The following is a 25,629-nucleotide window of genomic DNA, read 5'->3' on the forward strand; positions in this document are numbered from 1 at the left end:
ATGCCAGGGCAAGGGTAGGATAGCCTTGTCATCATTATTCGTTATGCTGCTGCTGCTGCTGCTGCTAAGAGTCCTTGACGGGGCCGAAGAAGCACAAATGCAGGCCCCTAATGGCATTCCAAGGTCTTAACAGTTGCGGCAACGCCTTAGAGGCTATGCTAAATTAACAGCCTGGGGAAGCGAACAGGGGAAGCGCACACAATAGCTCTGTTAAATGTTTAACAGCTTGCTGTAAGCATGCCCATCGCAAAAGCTGTTAACTCCGTTATATAACTTCAGGCCCACGCGTCAGCCGTTAACAGTTCTGCAGGCGCATGCACACCCAATTACCTTGCTAATCCTTTAACAGCCAAGCTAATGACATCACAGCTATGCGGACAGTTTGCTCAGCCATGCGAGTAGCGGTGAAGCGGTGAAAAGATGCACTGCTCATGCATGGATGTATGTGTGAGATGCTGCTGAAAGGCAAAGATTTATCTTCAATTCGTACATGTAACAGCTGCGCTGCTAAGCTTCGTAACAGCACTGCTCAGTCGCTGCTAAATGCCCGGCTGACTGTATAACAGTAACTGGAACACCGAATCTGGCTTCTAACAGCTCTGTTAACTCCATAAAAGCTCTGCAAAGTCCCCAATCGAAGCTTGCAGTCTACACAAAATCCCCTCCTTCTAACCCCTTTGTTAGAATAGAGACGAATAGCGATGCTCTCGTGTCACGACACGCGATGCTCTCGCAGCATGACTCGAACAACATTCAGAATTGAGCAATAATTCGCAGAAACTTAATTTTTATACAGTATAGAAACAGAATATAATCATAAAATCTCTCCGAAATAAGGCCGGCACATGCTGTTTCATTAAAAGTAACATATTTGCCTTCACGGCATTATCTTTGATTCGGATGTTTCCAGCGGCTCAGCTCTCGTTTATGGCATTTTAAGGTACATTTTTAACCATAATGGTATGGCCAAGCATTTTATGGTTCATTTTTTGGACTTGACCAGCCATAATGGTTTGGTATAATGGCATAATGACCGCCATAATTATTGGTATATTGGCATAATCGCTGCCATAATGGTATGGTTATACGTTTTATGGTCAATCCATGTCCTAAAACTCACTTTATGTCGAAATTAAGCTCATTTTTGGGACAGGACAAGACACAAACCCTGTCTATCGATTGCACCTCAACTGTAGCTTATCGTAAACGTGAGATTGTGTGTATATGTGATTGGCGAATATATGCGTGTGAGAAAGAGAAAGCTTGTGGGAGGACCCAAATAGTGGACCAAAGTTTTGTTGTTGCCGTCCGGATAGGCAACATTTAGTACCAATGCAAAAACATTCCATCTGTGTCGGTGAGCCATCTCAACGAAATTTTTCAGATTATAAATACCGAGAATGTATCTAGAACTTTTAATGCTATTTTTTTGGTTGAGCTTTTTAGTTTTAACCTTATTTTGCAATCAATCCAAAGAAGATAGGTCTTGAAAATCAGCCATTCTTGTGAAGAATTGAACGATGATTCGAATAAAACTATATTTTCAAAGCTGAGAGTGATAACTAGCTGATAATGTTAAACAGAAGATCAAACTCCAGGAAAATGTTTTAAGATTTACGGTAACTTTTCAAACCTTCGGTATATTCGCGAAGGTCTGTCGGTATATTTTATCGATAATTCCGCGGTCAAGCTGGTTGTGTGTGATTCCAGTTATTGGGGCAGCCCCAAATTAAAATTAAGCTAAAAGTGTTAAATTCCATAAACAGTATAATGATGAAAAAATTTTATTTTTGTAAAAGAGAAGCCAAGCTAAAGGTAAAGGAAATGTGTTGCTGCTGCTGTCCTCTTTTGTTGATTTGTGTACATTGTTGTTCCTGCGCTGCTGCTGTTGCTGAGCTTCTGCTGTACTGCTATCTCTTATTGTTTTTTGTAGTTGTGCTATCTTAAAGTGTGTCCAAATAAAGTGGTATAAGGACCTTCCAAGGGAGAGGTATCTGAAGAGTGACCTATAAATTCAGGTGCTATCTTTAGTGGTTTTTGCTGCCAGTCAAAACCTTCGAAAATGAATAGCCGAAAAGTTAACTGTAATTGTGGCATAGTAGTACTGGCAGGAATGTGTGTGTGTGAAAATGTGTGTGACCCGTGCGTATGTTTCTGCAATTTCGCCTACTTGCTCTAGATTTTTTGACCCCCACACCCCTACGTTTGTCGTTTATCCTGCTCTGCCAGCTCTGTAGTTGCCGATTCCGATGCCTCTGTCTCTGCTTTCCTTCTCTGCCAGCAATTCCTTCGCTGCCTTTTTGCTGATTTAAGTTCTGCCCCTGTACTTTTTCTCTGCCGGCACGGCACCTATTCATCTGCCGCTGCCTTTACCTCTGCCCACACTTCGGGCTCTACCACTTTTTGATTACTTTGACTTTCGTTTGCTTTTCACTCTTCATTTCACCATAAAAAACATTTCTGATTTCCTTTCTCTTTTGTTTTTCTCCGCTAAGAGAGGGAATGGAATGGACAGACGCAACTAAGGAGGGGAGGCGGCAGAAAGATGAGTAGCGAAACAAGGTTCTAAGTACGGGAGAGGGTGGATAGGGAGGATAGATAGACCGTTTACAGTTGTCTTCTGACGTGACTAGAGTTCATTTTTGTTTTCGTTGGTGCCTTTGTTGTGCGTCCAACGGTCTGGCCGCCACAGTGTCCCATTTTTGGTGCGGCAGCAGTGAAGCGAGAAGCCGCCAAAAAGAGGTCACTAGCCGGCAGCACTCCACATCTTCTTCCTCTTCCTCATATTCGCTTATTGGCTTATGCGGTGACACTTTCAGGCCTGCATATGCAATAATACATACACATGTACATAAATACATATTTGTATGTAACAAATATGCACATGTGCACACAGACTGGGCTGCTGCATCCTGTCGCATTGGAGCGCCAACAAAAGACAGAGCCAGTGGAATGACCTCGCAGTAGGTTAATGAAAAGTGGCACTGTGCTGATGCTGGCAGCCTGCCTCCTGTACCTCCATTGCTGCAAAAGTTCTTCTAAGCTACTGCTGGCACCGTAGTAATAGCCCTGTCACACAGAGTGTACTTGTGTACGTGTGTGTGTGTGGGAGAGCGGAAGATTGAGAGAGGCTGATTAACCGATTATTACACCCGTTAATTAGAGGGTAGTCGGGGGTAGATGGAGCCAAAGGCAGCGCAAGTTCTGCTTTTCCACCATAGAGTAATGTCTGTACAGAGTATGCAATAGGCGACCCTACATAGTCTTGAAATAAGAGGCTGCGTGGGCAGTGTCTATGCTGGCATGAATGGGGGATACATCATTTTGTCCTGTGTATTTGTGATAGATAAGCCTCCAGGCAGCGGATTCTCCTGCAAAAAGTGTCCACACAGCGAAAGGACACGCTGACTCTCTCTCTAATCCGCACAATGCAAAATACATACAGGGTATGCACAGAACGACTTTCTCTAAGCTGTGGGCCATGTAGTATATATAATGCATTTATGCCCGGGAATAATTAAACTGAAGCTCAATGAACTGAACTGCATAAATTGATTATATACGAGGGCTTAATTCAACGTTTTAATGAACCATTCACTTCGCAGCCCAGCTAAAAGCAATTTAATTCGGCCGTAGAAATAATCCCCATTCAAGTGCTGTTACTTAAATACCGTTGAGTGCCTGGCAGCGCCAGCTGAAACAAGAAAAGAGACAGACAGGCGGAGCAAGTGCGGGTGAGAGAGGCAGAGAGACCTGGATGAGTGCAATGCATTGTCAGTGTTTGCCTCTCCCCCCATTCTGCCTTCTCCCATCCGACACTCTCTCGTTCAATAATCCGCCTAAGTCCCGTTGCCTAAACTCTTTGAGTGCCTCTGCCTGCTACCTTCTGGCTGGTGACGACAGCGATAGCAAGAGAGAGAGAGTTCTAAGTGTGGGAGAGCCGCCCTCCCGGCAGGCAAGCTGCTGCCAAGCGAAAGTGATCCATTGTCAGCGACCAGCCCGGCCCCCTCCCTCTTGACACCTCTTTCGACGCTTCGCTTTGATGTGGCAATGCCTGCGTCTTCGGTTACAAATTCAATTGAAAAAACTGTCAATTTTTGAGATTGAGAACCAGAGCACGAGCACCTGTCCACGCCTCCACATCATCCGCATCTCATCTTATCTCATCTCATCTCATCTCATCGTTGATGAGGCAAATCGTCGACTGTAAAGCGATGCGAGATGAAAGTGTTTTCACTATTTGTACCCTTGCACACCTCATGCCCAACCCCTTCCACACATCATTTTCCAATGAAAACATTTGGGTTTTATTTTCGTTTCTATTTTGTATGTTGATGAAACTTGTAAGGGAAGCTTTGCCGCTCACCCCCGGCTGACTCATTTCCATTTTGTAGGAAACTCACGAAATGACCAGCGACTGGTAGAGGATATCCATCCGAGCAGAGAGGCAGAGAGAGAGAGACAGAGAGCCAATAGCCATGGATAGGGTGCCGTCCCTGACAATGACCTTCACCAGCCTGGCTCTGCTGCTCCTGGTGCTGATCATGGGCCTGCTGTTTGCCTGCCACTGCCTGGGGCACCGGGCGGCCAGCTGGATGCGCATGCGGTCCAGCAAGGAGGAGAAGATCGGCCTCTCCAATCACAAGCACAAACTCTTCCATGGCAATGGCTATATGGCCAGTGTAAGTTGGTTCCCGCTTCCCATGCCCGAATGTTATCGATTGTCCGTCCAATGCTCACCACAGATCCAATCCGGCTCGGAGTTCCTGCTGAGCACCAGCGGCAGCTTCAAGCGTTTCGACACCATCGACAAGGATGATCACAATCGCTCCCAGCATCTGCTCTTGCTGAATGGTGGGGCAGGTGGTGGTGGTGGCGGGGGCACGGGCACTGGTGCTGCCTCCTCCACATTAGAGGCCACCACGCCGCTGTGGAACCTGCCCCAGGGGGATGTTGGCATTCCGCCGCAACCGCTGCGACCCGCACCGGCACCCAATAGCGCCGGAGCCAGCAGCAAGACCGTCACGTTTTCCTTTAGTCAAGTCAACGAGCTGGCCTCTCCCACAGCCGACGAGCCGGAGCTGCTGGATCGCCGCTCCTGTCTGCGCTCACCGCTCCGAACTGTAGTGCCACAGCCACTGGAGGCACCGCCGCCACCGCGACTCACCACCTCCGCCTCTGTAAACCTGTCGGCCACCGCTATTCCGCGTCCAATTGCAAAGCGTCAGGTGTCCCTGCAGCAGGGCATCAACCGGAGCGGGGAGCAGCTTGCAGTTGGTGCAGGCCAATTGGTGGCGCAGGTGGAGCCCCAGGTTGTGGTGGAGGTGGAGAGACGCACACCGGCATTGAAGCGCCGCAACTCTAGCACAAATCCCTTCCTCTGCGAGTCCATTGAGCATGTGCAGCCAGGCCCAACAGAAGCTCCAGCAGCGACCTTTACTCCAACTCCAACTGCAAATCCTGCGGCACCTCACAATGGGAATCCCTTCATGGAGTCGCAGAGCCTCTCCAGTCGGCTGCTGAAGTTCCACAACACAACGAATCCCTTCACGGGTCTGGGGCAGCGCGTCAAGGGGCCACACATGCTGCAGAAAACCATCTCCGAGGACTATCTCTTCCGCAAGTTGGGCATGAACGGTCCACTGGTGAATGGCCATAGCCAGGCCAACGGCAACGGCAATGGCAACGGCACTTGGAGCTTTGGTCGCTCTCTGATGCGACAGGAGTCGACACTCAGCCTGGGCCTGGGCAGGCGCAACAGCTCGCAAGTGTCGCTGGACACGGGCTCCGCTGCGGGATCGCTGGAGGGCATCAATCTGGAGCATGCCATCTCCTGCGATTCGGTCAACTCGGACTCCACCCTCTTCCTGGATCAGCTGGATCAACCCTACACCCAGATCACTGGATATCTCTGCATTGGCCTGCACTATGACAAGTAAGCGCACGATGAAGTTCGATTTCCCTTCAGACTATCAGTGAATTCCTTGCAGAAACAGCATCAGCAGCGAGGGCATGGAACTGACTGTGAGCGTGCTGGAGGCCAAGGGTCTCATTTGTCCCTTCAGTGTGGAGTCGTTGGATACGTTTGTGCGGATCTATCTGGTGCCCGATCATCCTGGCGCCATGCAGACCAAAGTGAGTACATTTGATGGCTGTTTCTGGAGCTACCCACACGACAAATTGTGCCTCCAGGTGGTCGACTCCACGCTGACGCCCAGCTACAATGAGAGCTTCAACTTTTGGCTGCAGAAGAAACAGGTGCGGCACTCTCTCTGGTTCCATTTGTACCACAACGGACCGGCGCACACGCTGATTGGGGAAGCGGAGATGGAGATTGGTGAGCTGCCACGTCCCATCACCACCTGGATACCGCTGTCGGACTCGCGGAAATGCAACGCACGCTGGGGCGAGCTAATGTTCTCGCTGAGTTACCTACCAACGGCCGAACGGCTGACCATTGTGGTGGTCAAAGCGCGCAATCTGAAGCTGGACGTGGAGCAGTCCAGCCCGGAAATTGTGCAGAATGTCTTTGTGAAGGTAAGCATGGGGTGAAGCAGCCCTTATGGCACCCAATAACCCTTTTTGCTTGCAGGTTTATCTGATGAACAACGACAAGAAGGTGCTGAAGAAGCGCACGTCGCTGAAGCGCAAGGATCGCTGTCCCATCTTCAACGAGTCGATGATATTCAGTGTGCCGCCGCAGAATCTGACAACGGCCCAGTTGCGTCTCACGGTGTTCGGCGTGACCAATGAGGGCGGTATACTGCCGCTGGGCCATGTCATTACCGGCAGCTGTGCGGTGGGCAAGGGATTGCGGCACTGGCATCAGATGCTCTCGTCGCTGCGTAAACCTGTTGCCATGTGGCATGTCCTGCGTCGGGCCGTCAATCAGCCAATTTTTACGGGCGGCGCCGAGGCTGTGGTGGCCGCCATGCAGAGCACACTGCAACGGGCCAGCGCCAAGCGGAACAGCATCGTTTAAGGCGGTGTCTCAGATCTCGCTCGCTCGCTCGATGAGCCATTAAAATTAGCGTATTTAGTTGGAAAAGAAGAACCCTTCTCCCAGTCCCAGTCAAAGTCCCTCTTCCCCCTCCAACTTGTTTGGCAAACGAAAGAGACGGGAAAGATGGAGAGCCTCTAAATTGCATTTAATAACTTTCTTACTTTTCTACTGCTTAACCCACATCCTGCCAGCTCCCTCCCAGTCTTAGCTTAGGGCTAAAATCAAATTTACTAAAAGTATTATTAAAATATAGAGAGAGTTTAATCTAATCCTAGACCCGCACCAAAGGACAAACAGAGCCTATTAACTAGTTATACATATTAACACATTGTCTACGCACTAATTGTTATTCGAATGTAAGATTTATATTATGACTATCTAGAGTGAGTGAGTCCACCCCCAGCACTTGTTGAGATTTGCGTTCATTGTCGGCATGCAGCGCGTGGTGGAATGCCCTTGCGCTGCATGATAGCTAGTCTAGCGACCTGTGAGCCTGTTATATGTATGTATTTACTCGTACAACTCCATAGATAGTTAGATAGATCTCCGATCGTCAGTTGGCAATCAATTGTTGTTGAAATTTGTAACTCAATCGAGAAGCGTTCAATCCCCTTAAGCATTGTGATATGATGACAGAGCAACAGAGAAACCCTAAAGAATCGAACAAAATTAGCAACAATTACGCCTGTGAGTTGTGCACTTTATGTTCTGCACTTTTAGATTTAGTTCTAAAATTATAATTATAATCATTTGTGGACAGATTTCCATTTAGAGTCGAGTTGTTTAAGCAGTAAAGGACAATAACTTTGCAAGCATTTATAATTATGTATAATCAAGGACAGGTCCTGTCGAACCCCAACCACAACTCAACATTTCACTCACTTTTGATTGAACTCCTTCAACCCAGGCTGAGGCTTTAAAAATGCATCCAACAATTACATAAATCACAGAGATATGCAGACATTCCCGACATTATCAATGAATCAAATTATTGATCAACATTCTAAATCGAAACATTAAGGAGGTTAAAGGTTAAAGAAAATCAAATGAAAGCAGTGCTCAATGACCATAGCGTTGATTCCTTATTTATTCGTGACTATATTTATCATTCTTTGAGTGATATAATTCGACAATCGATTTGATTTGAAATGCACACCAAATCGGTAAAAGTGAGAGAGAAAATTCCATTATTAAGTGTTCGATCAAAAAGAAATACACAAATATACGAAGAGAGCATTTAAGGGCGTGTCCTGTGCCCCAGATTAAACAATATAAATATATACAGACCTAAAAACAAATATATCTCGTAATTAACTGACGAATCCGAATATAAAGACCTTTTTTTTTATTGTTTGTTTGCTAAAACTAATATTAAAAGAAACGAAAAAAAAACTAGTTGAAATCCGTGTTGAAATTTGTATTTATATATATATATAGTAGAATTATATACATACATGCATATAGAGGGGCAAATATATAAGATAATGAATGCTACAAATTGTTATACAAATACCAAAAATAAACCGAGAATTGAATCATAGATTTATGATACATTTTTGGGTTCGTGGCCTACGGATTGGATTGTAGCAAGCAAATCAATATGCAATTTGTCGAGCGACTTTGTCCAAACACAGATGTCTGTGGAGATACACAAACTGATGCCTGATGCGAGACATCTGTGCCGCCATTGGAGCGTCTATTTTTAGTTGCAGCGATTAGCAGCCAATGGCAGGCCAGACCCGACCACACCAGACCACTTGACGCTGCCCGAGCAGACTGTCTGTCTGCAGCCACGGAGGAGTCGATTCTGGTAGTCAAGTAGTTGCGGTCGCTGCCGCCGTTGAATGTCTTAAATGTTTGTCACTCTCCCGCGATCCTTTCAGTCGATCGTTAGCCGCGAACGTGTCAGCAAGGATGAGCCAAATAACGCTGAAGGAACGCCGTCTCCTGCGCACACCCAAATGCGCGCGCTGCCGCAACCATGGCGTCATCTCGTGCGTCAAGGGCCACAAGAAGCTGTGCCGCTGGCGTGAGTGCTGCTGCCCCAACTGTCAGCTGGTCGTTGATCGCCAGCGGGTGATGGCCGCTCAGGTGGCACTGCGACGTCAGCAGACAATGGAGGCGCTGGAGGCATCCGCCCAGACATCGCACACAGCCACAGCCACAGCCGCAGCATCCAGCAGTGAGGGCGAGGAGTCCTTAACGTCAACGTCGCCACCACCAGCTCCAGCTACAGCAGTCGCCTCAGTTTCCTCATCCTCATCCTCATCAGCCACGCGCCAAGCACTGATTGCACAGAAAAGGATCTACAAGCAGCGACTGCGCAACCTGCAACAGTCCACGTTGCACATCACAGCAGCCATGGAAGGTTAGTAATAGATTCCAGTCCCCATGCCCATGCCCATGCCCATGCCCATGCGATGTGCCATGCGGTGCCAGACTGTCTGGCTCGGCGATGCGTAATTGGAGATCCTCCAACGCCATCGGGGGCACAGGAAATGACTGATTCGCTGCAACAACAATGACAACAGCAACAGCAAGTGATTAAAACTCGAAAGAGAAACAAATGGAAATTGGATGCCACGAAATGTGTCTACGTACGCACATTTCCAATCACTTGAGCGAACGGACAGTCCGTCTGTCTGTCCGTACTGTAAGTGGATACGCGACCAAAACGGAAAAACCTCTTGAGACAGAAACACAATGTGGCAACAGCCAACAAATGACTTCACTTTGGTGATCTTCTTCGTCTGCTGTCCTCCATCTGGTTTCTGCAGAATCTACCAATTTTGGTGCCAGACTGTCTGGACCGAACAGGGTCTGTCTGGGCCGAGGGCAGACGCTCATATTACTACCCTCGGCTGAACGAATTACGGCAATTTGTACTCTGTCCGCCACTGATAACGCCCCCAAACACACACACACACACACAGTACCGTTACTTATTCGAGTCTCCTTCTTTTGTTTGTCTTTTGCAGAGTACAAGCAGAGATTTCCCACGTTCAGCTCGCCGCTGATGGAGCGAATGCGCAAGCGACGAGCGTTCGCTGATCCGGAACTCAACTACGCCATGGAGGCGACGCTGGGCGGTAACGCCCTCTATGCCGCTGCTGCTGCTGCTGCCGCTGCGGCTGCTGGCATGCATCACTCGGGGCCGCCATTCATAGTCGCAACCCCAATCACAGCCATCACGACACCCACGCCGCCCGCACACGCCACAGCGAAGAAGCCCAAGTTGAGTTTTTCCATTGAGTCCATAATGGGCATTAGCACGTAGCCAGGAATCGGCAAACCTCTGTACATATAGAATAGTTAAGAATACACTTTTTTTTTAATAGAACTAAGTTTCTTAGGAAATAAAACAAAATAATTAAAACTGCGCGCCTTATTTTTTGAATTGCGATAACTGAGCGCAGCCAAGCACAGAGAACGCGGCGCTGCCAACCCAGACAACGCAGCGTTGCTTTGTTCTGTGCAATCGGTATTTTGTTCAAATATATCGCTTGGCGCAATTGAAAACTTTCGCACTGGGCCAATAAATATAAATGCAACAACAGCAACAATAAAATAACAACAACTAACCGCTGTACACGCGTTGTCTAAATAATTGTCGAGTAAGAAGTAAGACGCCGCAGAACCAGGACGGGACAGTTTCAGTTGCTTTAGCGGAATTGGAGCGAGAGGCAGAACGGCCAAGCTTTGATTTTCTTAGTGGACACACATATTCTGCCGACCGTAAACACACTCACACAAACGCGAGCGCGCGCCAGGTACGACCAACACACACACAAACAAAGCCTAATATTTATTATGTATGTGGTACATATTGGGATGGTGTAGATAAGTTTATTAATAAGTTTAAGTTTTCCACATTTGTTGTATGTTCGCTGTGTTCGTGTGTGTGATTTTTTTTTGAGGGTCAATCTTGTGTGTCCCTCCCAACAGAGCAGTTCGCAGCGGCTACCGCAACGTTTTGGGATCATTAGATAATCGGGACAGGAGATAATAAACAACAAGCCCACCCCCCAACCCCTTCATCAAGGTGAGTTGAGGAGGAAAAAGAAAAATTGCATTTCGGCAAAGAAAAATCGATCGAGCTCTGCCAACTTGGAGGCTGACAGACGGACGCATTGCTCTTGAACTACATACACACGAGAACGGACACTGACACACACATACAAACACAAACACAGAGGCGAGACAAAAATTCTTATTGAGCCAAGAAACGTGCTCCCGCCACCGCTGCGCGACGCTGTTTAGTGAAAGTGATTTGTGGCACACTCAATTGTCGCCAATTTCCGCCCAACTGTGGTTTTGTTTACTGCCTAACGGTACACCGTTTAGCGTTTTGCGTGACGCCCTCTAATTGATTTGCGTGCTCGTTTTGCAAAAGTGTGTCAATTATCAGGTGGAAGCGGCACTTCCAGAATGAATTCTCCCACGAGTGTCGCAAATTGTTTTGGAAGTGCCTGAAGGAGCGAAAGGGAGAGTTGATGTGTGACTAGAAGACCGACAATACTAATGTCTCCACATTATTTTATTACACCCTTGCTGCACGACTGTGAATAGCCAAAAATTGTTGCTTCCCCTCCCATTCATTGTGTTTTTGTGTCTCCCTGTCTTCTTCTTGTGTGCGTGTGTCTGGGTGTGAGTGTAGTGAGTGCATGAGGCGTTAACAGCTGTTTAGGCAAGCAATTAGCAGAAGCTTCTGCCCTTCACCTTCGCTCTAACATTTCAATCAAATTGAGACCCGCTCCGTGCTCCACTCTCGCCTTGGATTAGTATAGAGTTTTAATTAGTTTCAGTTGTTATCTGGCCTATCTTATCCAGTCTTGATATTAAATTTGTGCACATTCTAAATTCCCAGAGAGATTGCAGGAGTGTGTGTGTGTGTGTGTGTGTGCGTGTGAGACACAGTGGCCTGTCACTGCATCAAAGTCCACAAATTTTTTTTTGGAACATCATTGCATAAGTGTAATGTGTGCCGTGCGGGCCAAAAACAAAACAAATCAAACACAAAGAAAATAAAAAAGACTTTTTGCATCACCTACGGGTAGCTGCCTAAAGATTTCCAATAGTATCTGCAATTAGCAGCTGTTTTCCATGCCGTAGCTCCACTGTAGCTCACCCATTTATTGGCACCTTCAATTGTTCCTTCTGCCTGTGTTCCTGTTCCAAGCGAACGCTTTGAGAGCTTTCCCTGCGTTTTGCTTAGTCAGTATCCCCTTTAGCTGGCTGATCATGTTATATTTGTATGTACCATTTATATATACAAATTTGCATAAGCAAACCCACTTTTTTGCTACGCTGTGCTCCCATCAAACCCTAACCGGTTTCAAGTGCGTTGCGTTCCGTTCCTCAAAACAGAATCTTCACCCGAACCTAATGAAACGAAACGTGTGAGAGCTGGACAATGGGCAAACAAGTTCTGAGGTTCAGTTTAGCCGGCTTCGGGGCTTCTTCCCTAACGAAAGCAGCTACACAATACACTCTTATACATATGTTTTGTGCCATATAGTATGTATGGCATGGTATGCCATGGCATATAATTTCTAGAAAGCAAAACATATGCTGGGGTGGCTGATTGACGCTTTATTTGTGCCGTGCCGTGTCACATTTTAAAACATTCTACACCAACAATATTTAGCCATACGACTTGTGGCCATTGTCATTTTTTTAATGCTTCTTTGTCTGCTTTTTGCTTGCTTTTACTTTTTGCCAGCTTGCAGTTACGTAAGTGCCGTTTCAAAGTGCAAAATAGATGAAAAGTGAAGAATCTGTAGGAATCGGGTCCATGTACAAAGCTTGGACTGGGTACGTCACTGATAAGAGTACCCGCGCTCAGGCTCAAAGTCAAAAGTTCGTGTTACTGATTAGGGGACTGTACGAGTGTAGCAGCAACCGGAATTCAGTTTGAATTTGTGCAAAAATAAACCCATTTATTTTCTCTCGTATTTTCGTACACCCCCAAATGAAGCCTGTTCCACAGCAATAATGGACTTACGATTACAAAAATGCGATAAGAAACAGATTCAAATTTGAATTTCAGTTGCGCGCTCGAATGCAGCTGTCAGCTGGGGGTTCGTTTCTCCGCTAAATGTGCATATGCGCTGCCAGTGGCAAATTTAACTGAACTGCTAACTGCGCTTGTAATGAGTGTGTTATATCGCTAAATTATATAAACCTCGGACTTAGCACACATAAACTACACATACGCCCAATAAATATATAATCTACTTATTTAATATTGATAAGCAAGCAATTTTATTGAGCCGCTTCTGCCGATAACACAGCAACAGACAGCAAGAGAACCGGCAAACCGACTCTTATACATTGTACCAGCGTATTATACTCTTATACGAACGCACCCTTTCACAGTATGCGTGTGTTCTGTGTTCCTCCTAAATATACAACAGAAATAATAAATATATTTCACATCAATACATCGATATATCGATATATATTTAACATAAATTATTTACATTTAAATTCAGAGAACAAAATGAGCCGTCTGCTAATAAACAAACCCAGTGCCATGCAACGTGCGGCAGCCACAATGTCTGGCAGGGCCGCCGCCGCCTTGCCACTTCGCCAGCCCTATCCACAGCAGCAGCAACAATCCAAATTGACGCCCAGTGTCGTCATTCGTCGCTGGAAGTCGTTTATACATAGCGTTCAAAAATCCGCAACAGCAGCGGCAGAGCCAGCAGCAGCAGCGACAAGCGTGACTACTACGACAGCGACGTCGCACCGCAGCCGCATTCAATCCGAAGCTTTTGGGGGTAGACATTCACCGTTTGACGCCCGTCGGTTAGTTGTTCGCCTTCTTCTTCTTTAGGCCGTGTCCAAGAAGTGAAATACATTTTAATAACAAAGTGAAAATATTGCGCTCTTGCACTTCTCCTCCTTAGTTCGTTCTCAACAAGCACCAACATGCCAGCGAAATGTCTGCAACTGGAGAACATCAATCCGAACTTCATCACCATGGAGTATGCTGTGCGTGGCCCTCTGGTGATACGAGCCGGTGAAATCGAAAAGGAGCTTGAAAAGGTTAGTGAGCTGGGTTAGACGCCTGGCAGCGTGTATAATTGAACACCGCCACGTTAAGTGCGCCGTGTCGTATCTTCCAATTTAATGGCCGTCAAAAGCCCGCATTTATTGTCTAAGCACGCTATACACTCATATGTGCGTGTGTGTATATCCAAAGTGTTAGTGTAGTAGTGAATTTAAGTGTTCGCTCTGCCGCCCTTTTCTTTATAATTCAGCGGGCCAGAATTCGGTACCAAATCATTCACTGACTGTTGCAGCCAACTGCATTGCGGCCACCTGTTAGAGGCTGTTCATAGAAATTCGAAATGAGGATGTGACTTTTTCGGTTGGAGACTACTTCAAAGTGAGCCCCAACTTGGTAAATTCCGTGGCTAAATGTACTTTATCTCAGATATGCTTTATGGGTGATAAAAAAATACCCGAAAATTATAATGAACTTTGAAGTGGGATAAGAAGACATACAAAACAAAAAAAAAGTGATATCGTTTCATATTTGAACAAAGACCTTACTTTCTACTATGAATGATTGGCGAAAAAGAGCTTGCCTAATCCCCGCTTATGCTTTCAGCTCAAGTCGAGTTTGTGTGTAGTTTGTGTTACACATGTGTATGGCAAGTTTTTAATTATTGTTAATTACATTTTGCAGCTTTCAATTAGGGGAAGGCCTCATACGACCTTCAACTCCCTTGAGTTGTGCTTACATAACAAGCCAAGAGTGTGCGTGGGCGGGGAAGGGATGCTGTTATCAGTGCGAAAAGAACGTCAACATTCAAAACAGAGACAAAACATGCGCATAAGCTTTGACAGTGTGTGTGTGTGTTTTATGCCTCATCCATACATACACTTCTCTCCTGCTACACCATTCTCTTTGTACACTTTTACCGTTTGTTTTGGATATTTCAAGCTGAATTCTCTTCGAAATATGCCCAAGCGACGGCGCACATTGACCCACAACATACATACACATGCATACATTGAGTACACATAAACATACATATTTACATACAAACTTCTACGCTTATGCGAGTATGTATCAGATCCATTGTTTGTCCCGCGCTGACTTTTCACAATTTGTATTTTAATGCCGCTGACAGCTTGTTCACGTTCCCCCCTGATCCGCCCCCGTTGCGATTGATTTCCTTATACGCCTGACTGATTCGATTCGTTTTTGCTCTGATTTTTTTTGTTCTTTGTGCTTCTATCAAATTCCTTTCGGCCTGTGGCACAGCTAACAGGATGAAGCAGAACGATTTGGCCATTTGCCAAAACCATGTGGCGTCGTGGCCCAAGGCAGAGACATTCTTATCATTTAATATTACTTATGCTTCTTCGTTGGGGCTTCTTGAATGCATTGAGTGGATTATGTGATGGTTGGGATCTCCCCGTACCCTGTGCCAAGTTCATAATACCCTGTGCCGCATAGCAAACGAGGGTATATTTGACTTATCCCTCTAGAAAAAATGTTAGTATAATTATGTCCACGTATTACCATCCATTTGATGAATCATCCAAGAAAATATTCAAAGTATTGGGTATCCAATATTAGTGTTGCTATGGAAGTATTAAGCTTTCACAGTTGTTTTCACTTCCATTTGACATTCGGCAAATTGTTATTACATATTATTATTGTTATGGCTCGCTTAGAGCGATAAGATCGCCGATTGGGCGAGCTCTCCTGTATGATTATACGACTCTACCTTATACCATATACCGTATATAAATACATACATACCTGCCCTGCCATATACTTATCAATTATATAGCACTTGGAACCAAACAGTTTGTTTACAGCTACACTAAAGTGCAAATTGATTGATGGAATACGTTTTAAAGTGGAGAGCGAAGAGTGGAGAGAGAGACTGCAGATGGGAAACTGTGGGATAAATACGGTTTTAGGTTTACACAATATACATTCACTAGGTACCATTTAGCCCTCCGAAACAAATATTATACAGTATATATGTAATCTACAATGTACTCTGGCGACTTGGCAACACCTGTTTTTTTATCAGCAATTTAACGAAATTGAAAAGGAAAATATGGTTCGATAAGGTGGTGGCCCCAGATCTGTTGAGTACGTTTACACTGTGCGAATGTTTGCGGTTTGTGAACTGTGGAAAAATGTAGAGCGTTCCCTTGGATGGCAAACTTGTTGTTCCCGTCTCAGTCCGTGATGTGCAGCGAATTCCTCAATTATATTCAATATTTACCCTGACATGTACTGCGGTATGACGTAAACGACAAAACACCAACGCCAACGCGCCAGCATTTTACATATCCATTACTTGGTCGGTCACCCATTTGAAAGCAGCCTCCCCGCACCCGTCAATTGTGTGCCCAGTCGAGCGGAGCATTGTAATCCAAGCCACTGCCAGCTATAATGAATGCAGGCCACTGCAAGTGCCCTGCAAATTGTGTGTTAGATTGCTGACAATTTCTTGGCAAATTATTCCGCCTCACCCTTTATTCCAGAGAGTACGGAAAAGGGCTGTGCCAGCGGAAGGCAATGCAAAGTAGCAGGATTCCCCTAACCCCTAATTTGTGATTGGAATCCAAAATAGAACAGACGCTAATGTCATTTCAAGGCTTTTATCTGTACTCCTTATTTGTTTGGTTTTATTTGTACGATACATACATAGATATCCCCCGATTAGCCACAGGCACTCGATGAAACGTTAATTAGTATCGCTAGCTAGTCCACCGCCTGTTAATCGTGTGCCATAAATAATCAATGAAGAACACAAATCGTGTGCAATTACGGGCTGATTGTATGTGTCGTCCACCTCCCTCCCAAATTGAATGTAATTTGCATGGCAAAGAGAGCAAAATTAAAAGCTCATTTGATACGCCTCGTGGCGCATCCAACATTCAACATTAGACTTTCATTCAGAAAAAAAACCCACTATAATTTCGCTTTCGTTTGATTGAATTTGATTGCAGGGCGCAAAGAAGCCGTTCGACCAGGTGATTCGGGCCAATATCGGTGATTGCCATGCCATGGGACAGCAGCCGGTGACGTTTCTGCGTCAGGTGAGAGTCGCACTTGGAGAGAAAGAGAGAGAGAGAGAGATCTTCCCAGAAATCGAATCTGTTGTTTCCTCGTTACAGCTGTTGGCCTTGACATTCGAACCTCGCCTGCTGGACTCGCCCGATTATCCCGAGGATGTGAAGAAGCGCGCCCGCGCCATTTTGGCCAACTGCCAGGGTCACTCGGTGGGCTCGTACACGGACTCCGCTGGCCTCGAGGTGGTGCGTCGCCAGGTGGTCGATTATATAGAGAAGCGCGACGGCGGAGTGCCCAGCGACTGGCAGAATATTTATCTGACTGGTGGTGCCTCGCCCGGCATCAAGAGCATTCTCTCGCTGATCCAGTAAGTGGTGATATTCCCTTTCAAAGCTTTTTCTAATCCTGGCTCTGACTTGTGTTTTAGCGCTGAGGTGGGAGGCAAGAAGCCTGGCGTAATGGTGCCCATTCCTCAGTATCCACTGTACTCTGCCACCATTGCCGAATATGGCATGGACAAGGTCGACTATTATCTGGAGGAGGATTCCGGCTGGAGTCTAAGCCGCCAGGAGCTGCAGCGCTCCTTCGATGAGGCCAAGAAGACGTGCAATCCACGCGCTCTGGTCGTCATCAATCCGGGCAATCCCACCGGCCAGGTGCTCACCCGCGAAAACATTGTCGAAATCATCAAGTTTGCCAACGACAACGGGCTGCTTCTGCTCGCTGATGAGGTGTACCAGGACAACGTTTACGACAAGAGCTCCAAGTTCTACTCGTTCAAGAAGGTCGCCTACGAGATGGGTGAGCCCTACCGCAGCCAAGAGCTGGTCAGCTTCCTGTCCACATCGAAGGGTTTCCTCGGCGAGTGCGGCATTCGTGGCGGCTACATGGAGGTGGTTAACCTATGTCCCCAGGTCAAGGCCATGCTCACCAAGTCGATAACGGCTGCCCTGTGCAGTACCACCGCCGGTCAGGTGGCCGTCAGTGCTCTGGTCAACCCACCCAAGCAGGGCGAGCCCTCGTACGAGCTATTCCAGAAGGAGAAGAACGCCACCCTGGCGGCCCTCAAGGAGCGCGCCGAGCTTGTCCACAAGACGCTCAGCAGCTTCGAGGGCTACAAGGTGAACCCCGTCCAGGGCGCCATGTACGTGTTTCCCCAGATCGAGATCCCACCAAAGGCCGTTGAGGCAGCCAAGGCCAAGGGCATGGCACCCGATGCTTTCTACGCATTCGAGCTCCTCGAGACGAGCGGTAAGATGTGCCCTGCAACGATTTGTACACCAAACTAATCGCATTTCCTTGTCGCTTTTATAGGCATTTGCATTGTTCCTGGCAGCGGATTCGGGCAAAAGCCCGGCACCTATCATTTCCGCAGCACGATCCTGCCGCAGACGGACAAGCTGAAACTGATGATGGAGAAGTTTCGTGTATTCCACGCTGATTTCATGAAGAAGTACAAGTAGATGCCGCACCCATTGCTTGTGGCCCTACCCTAGACCCTTCCTCCCCCTTCCGCCTGCCTGTGTTAAGAGTATCTGATCACGCCCCACCCCCCAGCTAAGGATTATCTGTTTATTTTTTTTTTGTTACTATAATTGATAATTATTTGCCATAGACTTTTCTCTGTTTCCTCTGCTCTATATTATTTTATATATCAAATATAAAACATAAATATAAATGTGTAACATTTTTACATTCAATATTTGTACGCCAAAGAACTCCATGAACCCACAGCAAATGAATTATTTTCTTTGTTTAAAACATTTAAGATGTATTAAGACAATTTGACAGCAGTTTTTCTGCATTTTTGCTTAGACATTACTTACAAACTGTGGACTCATTCGGTTCTTTGGCAGCTGCTATATAATCCTCTCTCTGTTTAGTCGTTAACTAAAATGTTGAATTTTGTGTAGCAATGATGTGCGATGTGCCGATCCCTAATCCACGATTTGAAACTTTTGCGCATGCTGCAAGCGAGAATGGCAACAAATCCAAGTGATTTGAGGGGAGTGACAATAATTTTGTTAGAGCCAAAAAGTGATTTATTACTTGCGTTGGCCTAGCGTAGCCGATCCGGATATTGTTCTATAGGAAAGTTGTTTTTGCATTATACATACGTGTATATATTTATCCATACTCGTTCACATATGTATGTATGTGTGTATGCCCCGATCCGATCACGAATACATATTATGTACCATGTCCTTAATTCATGAATATTTGTTAACATACAACATAAATATGAAATATATAAACATTACAATTGTTACATTTTTACTGGGAACTTTACTGGAACTGCTGGAATTAATATCTAAACTGTAAGCTAATTAGCTGTAAGTATTGTATTAATAATGGAACGGCTGTGCAGCAAGAAACTTAAATAGTCTCATGGCAGACAGTTTGTAATTCAAAGTAAAAGTCTCACCAGCAGCTAAAAGAAATAGTGCCAGCTTGACAGTTTCGTGAGTTCATAGCAAACAGCTTTAATAGTTTTATGGAAGCCAAATCAGTTATCCTCGATTTATGATGCTGCTGGGCATATTAATTCCCAGAGGGTGTCGGTGTCCATATCCATATCCGCTTTGGAGCTAAACGTATGTATGTGAATTGCCTCAAGTCAGGAACAGAGTTGGTATAGATACAGCTGAACAGCTGTACTTGCTATTCTCCTCTATTTCATGGCGAACAGCTTTCTGGCTCTTTCTTCTTTCACCCACTGGTCTTGAGAATAAGTTAAGAACGTTGAAGACCGACTGTAAGTATATAGTGGGTTTGAGTAGAGTAAGGCTCTTGGGGATGTCGTTTGGCTGCTTATACAAATTCCCATGCATGAAATGATCGTACATTTTTGATTCGATTCGTTGTCGTTTGTCAACGCATCAACATGGATGAATTTTCATGCATATTACAGTTTATTCCTAGTTATTCGCTTGTCCTTAAATGAATTAGGATAATAAAAACACGTTTTAATTTTCATAATTTGTTTTATTTGTTTTTCTTTTTATTGTATCCATTTTGAGTTACGACAGATTTTTGAAATAAACAACACAACAATAACAAAAAAAGAGAAACAATAAAATGCGTCCATGAATTTTAAATCGCATTTACCTTTTCGTTCTTTTCTGTTTGCACCTTCTTGTTCTGTTCATTGTTCTTCGTCCGTGTGCTGTTTCTGTTGTTGTTGTAGTTGTTTATTGCAGATGCATGCTGATCTGATGATTAGAATCTAACATATGCTTAATATCCTATATGCCAATATGTACCGTACTGTACTGCACTGCACTCCCTCCTTACCAGTCGGTCACGATTCGTCTGGGGTTTGAATTTATAGGACAGGAGGGAACTACGTTGTGGGTCTTAATATTACAATCAAACTTGTTATTCTTAATCAGCGCCCCTAGGGGGGCGTTCGATAAACTGATAGATAAAATTTACAATTACTTTAAACTTACATCCGCATGGGGATGTCCATTACTCCAGGGTTAAGGGAATTTCGTAGCTGCTGCCTGCTGCTGGTCGGTCTGCTGGTGAATCAATAACTATTTGCTTCGGACACAGCTGTGGCTCTCTACGATCGCTATGAGACTGTGTGCGGGTGTGTGGGAGAGGGGTGGGTGGTGAGACTGTGTAAGTATATATGTATAGGTTACATCTGCTGAAACGGTACTGTTTGCCACCTAGTGCCGATCCCGGGAGTCGGAACGGCTGCGACGATCCCTTGAGAAGCTGCGACTGCGTGTCCTCGACCTTCTGGGTGACCTCGATCTGAAATTAGATGGGGATATGGGTGACACCACAGATAGAGATAGACAGAGAGAGAGAGAGAGAGAGAGAGAGAAAGAGTGGGAGAAACAGAGAGGAAAGAGAGAGAGAGAGAGAGAGAGAGAAATACAAATTAATAGTTTCGTGCACTTGTCGCTGTCTGAAAATGAATGTAATAATTAGCAAATTCCTTAATATGTAGGTAAAGTTGATAGTTGAGAATGTAGAGTCTCGATCGAACAACACACACAACTTGAACAGAGTCGGGCTGGGCTGGGCTGGGCTGGACTGTGGGTTGAGCTGAGCAGAGCTGAGGTTGAGGTCGAGGTCGAGTTGGAGTTGGAGGTTGAGCTGATCTGATCTGAACGAAGGCAGAGCTGAGCTGAGCGGAGTTGATTGGAGCTGAGCTGAGCTGTGAGCTGTCAGCTGAGAGCTGAGCTGGCTCTTCAGCTTGGTTGAGGTGGTCGAGATTTGAGTTGAGGTGGCAGACTGTGGCAGACTTTTGGGCCCCGGTTGGTTACGAAAGCGTTGGTGGTGGTGTGACTTTACATAAGTAGTTGGTGGTGGTGGTGGTTGGTTGGTTGGTGGTTGATTGACTGGTTGATTGGTTGGTTGGTTGCTTAGTTGGTTGATTGATTTGATTGATTTTGGTTGGTTGATGATCAGAGCAGAGCAGAGCAGACTGAGAAGACTGTAGTTGTAGTTGTAGTAATAGTAGCTGTTGTTGTTGAGTTGTTGTTGTTGAGTTGTTGTTGTAGTTGTAGTTAGAGGACAGTTGATACGATATTCTGATACTGATATTCTGATTTCGATTGATTAAGTGTCTGTGGTGGTTGTGGATTGGTGGTACTGTGGTGGTTTTTTTTGGTGTGTTGTTTTTGGTGATGACTGTACTTTTTTTTGGTTTGCTTTATTTTTTTGGTTGCTTGTTTGATCGCCTTTTCTGGCTGCAGCTGAAGAAGTTGGTCGGAGCTGAATGGAGAAGCAGTAGTGGAAGCAGCAGCATCAGTAGAAGCGGCAACTGTGGAAGAATGATTGGTGGCGGTGGTTGTGGTAGCTGAGCTGAAGACGCCGCCATCCGAGATGCTTAAGATGGAGATACAAGACGAGACGTGACGTGTCGTTAGCAGACCAGACCATAGCAGGACGAGACGAGATGAGCAGAGACGACGACGACGAGGAGGGCCACGCTCCTGGTGCTAGCTTGATTGATTGCTTTTGATCGGATTGCTTGCTTGCGCTGGTTCGCAAGGTTGGTGAAGAGGTTTTGCTTTGAGTTGATCGGGTTTTTGCATGCACACACATTGTATATATACAGATATATAGAGCAGAGACCATTAGCGTGAACAACATTTATCGCAAGACACAAAAAATAAAAGAGGAGAACGATCAAAAAGAAAACAAAAACAGAAACAAACATAAGAACAGGAAACGGAAAAAAGAAACCACAAAAAATAATACAAAGAGAGAGAGAGAGAGAGAGTTACTAACAAATAAAGGAACAGAATAGATGATTTTGGTTAATGCTGTTAGTTCGAGTATAGTTTTGACCAAACATTTAGCTTCTTCGCTGCAGTCGTTGTGGTGGTTGGCTTTTGGGGCTAAGCTGCGCTTCCGCTTGGTTTCATACTTGCTGCGATTGAAGAAGGGTTGGCATTGGCATTGGCATTGCATTAGCGTGAAGGCAGCTTCAAGAGAGCTGATCGATCGATCGTTTGATTGATTGACCTTTGAGCAGAGGTGAGCAGAGGAAGAGGTGCAACTACTGGGAGGTCACCAACAAGAACCAGCATCGGGTAGGGGAGTCCAATCGCAAATAAATGGAACGACCATTCCCCATTGCCAGCACTAAAGTCTTGTTGGTGTTTTTCTTTTGATTGTTGTTGTTGTTGTTGAATTGTTGTTGTTGTTGTAATAGTAGTAGTACATAGTAGTAGTAGTAGTGGCAGTAGTAGCTGTAGCTTTTGTTGTTGCTGTTGCTGGTAGGCTGCGCTGAAGATGACAAATGATGTTGTGGTTGTTTGGTGATGATGAGGTTGGGGACAAATCGTTCGACTTGAAGCTCTGCAGAGAAGTGTGGTCGAGGCCTAAGAACGTTGACGTTGGACCAAGTTGGTTGCAAGTTGGCTGAATGAAGCGTTGGCTGGATTCGATTGCATTTGGGATTGGGGTTGGATTGGATTGGTATCTGGGTTTCGTTTCGGTTGGAGTGTCGTGTGTGTTTCTGTTATAGTTTGGCTTTGGCTTTGTTTTCGTATGGATTCCCTGGAGCATTAATAGTGTTGCTGGGCTGTGGCGCTCTTTTGTTGTCGCACTTGCTGCTACTTCTGGTGTGGCTTTGTGTAGTTATTGGGTGGAATAGAAGTAGCAGCAGTAGCTGCTGATGAGTGAGAGATGAACACGATGAGGCGCCGCTCGCAGATCGCTGCAGTCAACAATATTTGCTTGCAACAGAACATAAATCAGAAGAAACAAAAGAAAAACAAAAAAATGAACCATGACTGATGTGTGTGTGTGTGTGTGTGGTTGGGTGGGTGTGTGCTGTTTGTTGGTTATTGCTGTTGCTGTTTTCTGTTGCTGCTGCAGCCGTAGCCATAGCCATAGGCCTCTAGTTGTTGGTTGTTGTTGATGATGGTGTGGACTGGACTGGACTGACTGCACCCATGGATCCCATCCCATCCTGTAGGTGGTGATTGTGGTGGTATTGGTGTGCTTGTGGTGGAAGGGAGCATGTGTGCTTATTGAGTGTTGCAGTAATCGTCAATTGTTGCTGTCAACGGAATATATCGAACTTGTTGAAGTAGCAGAAATCGGCAAATATCATACTAGGGCCACAACACAATTGCCTTGGCTGTTGGCAATTATTGGTTGTGGTGTATGCTATTGTTGGTGTTCTTGTTGGAGTTGGAGTTGGTGGTGGTGAAATGTGTGTCTGAGGAGGAGCAGGAGCTGTAGTAGTTGTGAGACGTGAACTTGTTCTGGTGGTGGTGGTGGTTGTTGTTGTAGTAGTAGTTCTTGTTGAAGGAAGAGGAGTAGTAGAAGTTCTAGTAGTAGTAGCTGTTGTTGTTGTTCTTATTGTTGTAGTTGTTGTTGTTGTTGTGCTTGTAGTAGTAGAAGACTTGATCCTGCAAAATGATTGTGAAACCACATTAAAACTGGCTCCATTCGTTCCATTTTATCATTGCAAGTTACAAAAACACAACATAATTTTTTTTTTCTTTTCTCTTGTTTTGTTTTGGGTTTTGTTCAACCACTCCCCCTTCACCTAACCCTCTACCCCATCCTCGGCCAAGCCGAGTGTGTGCGAAATGAATGTGAAAAGCATAAGAACAGTATGATGCATCGGTGCACAGCGATGCGGATGCGGATGAGGTTAAATTGTTTGCATGCAAAAGAGGCGGGCTCAGCAGCATCTGCCTGTTTGGCCCGTAGGACGTTGGACGCAGACGCCACGGCTGACCCTCAGCGGCACCTCGGACAACTTGTGCGCCCGCGACTGTTTTCCCACTGTGTAGACGCCACTGTGCGCGCACCAGGCATGGACATGTAATCATTGTTTTCATTTTTTCTTTCTTTCTTTCTCTTGTGTATGTATACTCAAATCGATTTTTTCGCAAGCACACGCACGCACACATGCACGGTTCGATGGCACCATAAATATTCTGCACATCTGCATGTTCGCGTGTGCGTGTGTGTATGCACCTACACATGGAAACGAACATATTAATAATTTCATAACCTATTGCCGAGACTCACCTATATCGTCCACCGCCGTCCCCAGTACGGGCACCACCGCCGCCACCGCCTCCACTACCGCTTCGGGCACCACGACGCGGTCCACCGCCACCGCCTCCGCCACCACCACCGCCGCCGCCGCCACCACCGCGTCCTTCGCGTGACCGACCAGAAGACATTTCCACGCGAATGCGTGTACCACAGCAACGGGTGCCGTCCAGGCCACGGGTTGCGTCCTCTGCATCTCGACGGTCTTCGAACTCCACAAAGGCAAAACCTGGCGGGTTGCGGGCCACCCAAACGTTGCGCAAGGGTCCATACTTGCTGAATGCGTTTTCAATCTCGTACTTGGACGCAGATGAGCCCAGGTTTCCCACGTAGACTTTGCAGGCAAGGTCCCATTCCCGGTACCGTGGCATTTTGGCGATGTGTGTTAGTGAGGTGTCGTCGGGCGTACAAATACTTAATGCTTTTACTTTTCTTTTCACAACTAGTTTAGCAATCGCGTTGCTACAAATTTACGTTTTCCAGCAATTGCGGGCACACCCAGCAAAAAATTTTTCAGATATGATTTTCCATTGAAAAAAAAGATGGCTGCCAGCCGATAGGTACGCTATTTCTACCCATGAAGTAACCATGAAGTAACTATAAGGAGGTCTCGTCGGTGGCAGAGTTACGCGGAAGGTTGGTTGCCGACAACATTTTTTTTCAAAATATGTATTTATTTTCTAAACAAAGACTACTATCACGTAGCAAACTGTTACACATTAAATTATGAACCAATTATTATGTTTTTACACATGGTTTTCACATTGTCGTTGCCCTCACACTTGCAGCGAAAGCCCTTACACTCGCACTTTTCACTCGCACGAATTTCTTAGTTATGCCGACGAGACCTCCTTATATAGTTTCTTCTTGATTGGTACCCTGGTAGTGCGATAACGATCTATCGATGTTTTTTTGCGATATTGTCAACATTTAACATTATAGCAACATATGATTGTAAATACGTTAATATGTAGCATTAATTGTGTGATTCTATTTGAAATAATAAAATTATATTTCTAGTGTTCGT

General features: G+C 45.7%; 4 protein-coding genes across 7 annotated transcripts; 3 read left to right on the forward strand and 1 right to left on the reverse strand.

Moving 5' to 3' along the window:
• The first annotated feature begins 1,736 nt into the window (after window positions 1-1,736).
• Window positions 1,737-8,353, forward strand: LOC117581309. 2 transcript variants are annotated; one of them, XM_034268353.1, is made up of 6 exons: window positions 1,737-1,815; window positions 4,395-4,682; window positions 4,746-5,935; window positions 5,991-6,135; window positions 6,193-6,537; window positions 6,593-8,353. In XM_034268353.1, the coding sequence occupies exons 2-6, from the start codon at window positions 4,479-4,481 to the stop codon at window positions 6,980-6,982; spliced, it is 2,274 nt and encodes a 757-aa protein (XP_034124244.1). In that variant the 5' UTR covers window positions 1,737-1,815; window positions 4,395-4,478; the 3' UTR covers window positions 6,983-8,353. The 2 variants fall into 2 exon arrangements, with proteins under 2 accessions (XP_034124244.1, XP_034124243.1); XM_034268352.1 differs by lacking the exon at window positions 1,737-1,815 and having other exon boundaries at window positions 4,393-4,427; window positions 4,464-4,682; window positions 6,593-6,982.
• A 97-nt stretch (window positions 8,354-8,450) lies between these two features.
• LOC117581641 (RNA-binding protein 1) lies at window positions 8,451-25,144 on the reverse strand. Of its 3 annotated transcripts, XM_034269012.1 has the most exons (3): window positions 24,576-25,132; window positions 20,694-20,822; window positions 8,451-8,468 (listed from the first exon to the last, which is right to left on the reverse strand). In XM_034269012.1, the coding sequence occupies exons 1-2, from the start codon at window positions 24,971-24,973 to the stop codon at window positions 20,735-20,737; spliced, it is 486 nt and encodes a 161-aa protein (XP_034124903.1). In that variant the 5' UTR covers window positions 24,974-25,132; the 3' UTR covers window positions 8,451-8,468; window positions 20,694-20,734. The 3 variants fall into 3 exon arrangements, with proteins under 3 accessions (XP_034124903.1, XP_034124902.1, XP_034124901.1); XM_034269011.1 differs by lacking the exon at window positions 8,451-8,468 and having other exon boundaries at window positions 20,190-20,822; XM_034269010.1 differs by lacking the exons at window positions 8,451-8,468; window positions 20,694-20,822 and adding an exon at window positions 21,723-23,944 and having other exon boundaries at window positions 24,576-25,144.
• Window positions 8,672-10,317, forward strand: LOC117581640 (doublesex- and mab-3-related transcription factor 2). Its single transcript, XM_034269009.1, has 2 exons — window positions 8,672-9,371; window positions 9,982-10,317. The coding sequence occupies exons 1-2, from the start codon at window positions 8,918-8,920 to the stop codon at window positions 10,278-10,280; spliced, it is 753 nt and encodes a 250-aa protein (XP_034124900.1). The 5' UTR covers window positions 8,672-8,917; the 3' UTR covers window positions 10,281-10,317.
• LOC117581639 (alanine aminotransferase 1) lies at window positions 10,627-18,729 on the forward strand. Its single transcript, XM_034269008.1, has 7 exons — window positions 10,627-10,773; window positions 13,498-13,813; window positions 13,915-14,053; window positions 16,994-17,083; window positions 17,162-17,424; window positions 17,485-18,308; window positions 18,372-18,729. The coding sequence occupies exons 2-7, from the start codon at window positions 13,506-13,508 to the stop codon at window positions 18,518-18,520; spliced, it is 1,773 nt and encodes a 590-aa protein (XP_034124899.1). The 5' UTR covers window positions 10,627-10,773; window positions 13,498-13,505; the 3' UTR covers window positions 18,521-18,729.
• Window positions 25,145-25,629: the final 485 nt, after the last annotated feature.

The sequence above is a fragment of the Drosophila guanche genome, unplaced genomic scaffold, assembly GCF_900245975.1.
Source record: "Drosophila guanche unplaced genomic scaffold, DGUA_6, whole genome shotgun sequence".
Classification (NCBI taxonomy): domain Eukaryota; kingdom Metazoa; phylum Arthropoda; class Insecta; order Diptera; family Drosophilidae; genus Drosophila; species Drosophila guanche.

Bases quoted from the DNA above. Each gene is read 5' to 3' on its own strand.
- LOC117581309 (XM_034268353.1), top strand. From the start codon at position 4,479: ATGGATAGGGTGCCGTCCCTGACAATGACCTTCACCAGCCTGGCTCTG. The intron at 4,683-4,745 runs GTAAGTTGGTTC...TGCTCACCACAG, and splicing joins GCAATGGCTATATGGCCAGT to ATCCAATCCGGCTCGGAGTT. The intron at 5,936-5,990 runs GTAAGCGCACGA...AATTCCTTGCAG, and splicing joins ATTGGCCTGCACTATGACAA to AAACAGCATCAGCAGCGAGG.
- LOC117581639 (XM_034269008.1), top strand. From the start codon at position 13,506: ATGAGCCGTCTGCTAATAAACAAACCCAGTGCCATGCAACGTGCGGCA. The intron at 14,054-16,993 runs GTTAGTGAGCTG...ATTTGATTGCAG, and splicing joins TCGAAAAGGAGCTTGAAAAG to GGCGCAAAGAAGCCGTTCGA. The intron at 17,425-17,484 runs GTAAGTGGTGAT...CTTGTGTTTTAG, and splicing joins AGCATTCTCTCGCTGATCCA to CGCTGAGGTGGGAGGCAAGA.
- LOC117581641 (XM_034269010.1), bottom strand. From the start codon at position 24,973: ATGCCACGGTACCGGGAATGGGACCTTGCCTGCAAAGTCTACGTGGGA. The intron at 23,945-24,575 runs GTGAGTCTCGGC...ATCATTTTGCAG, and splicing joins GACGGCGGTGGACGATATAG to GATCAAGTCTTCTACTACTA.
- LOC117581640 (XM_034269009.1), top strand. From the start codon at position 8,918: ATGAGCCAAATAACGCTGAAGGAACGCCGTCTCCTGCGCACACCCAAA. The intron at 9,372-9,981 runs GTTAGTAATAGA...TGTCTTTTGCAG, and splicing joins CATCACAGCAGCCATGGAAG to AGTACAAGCAGAGATTTCCC.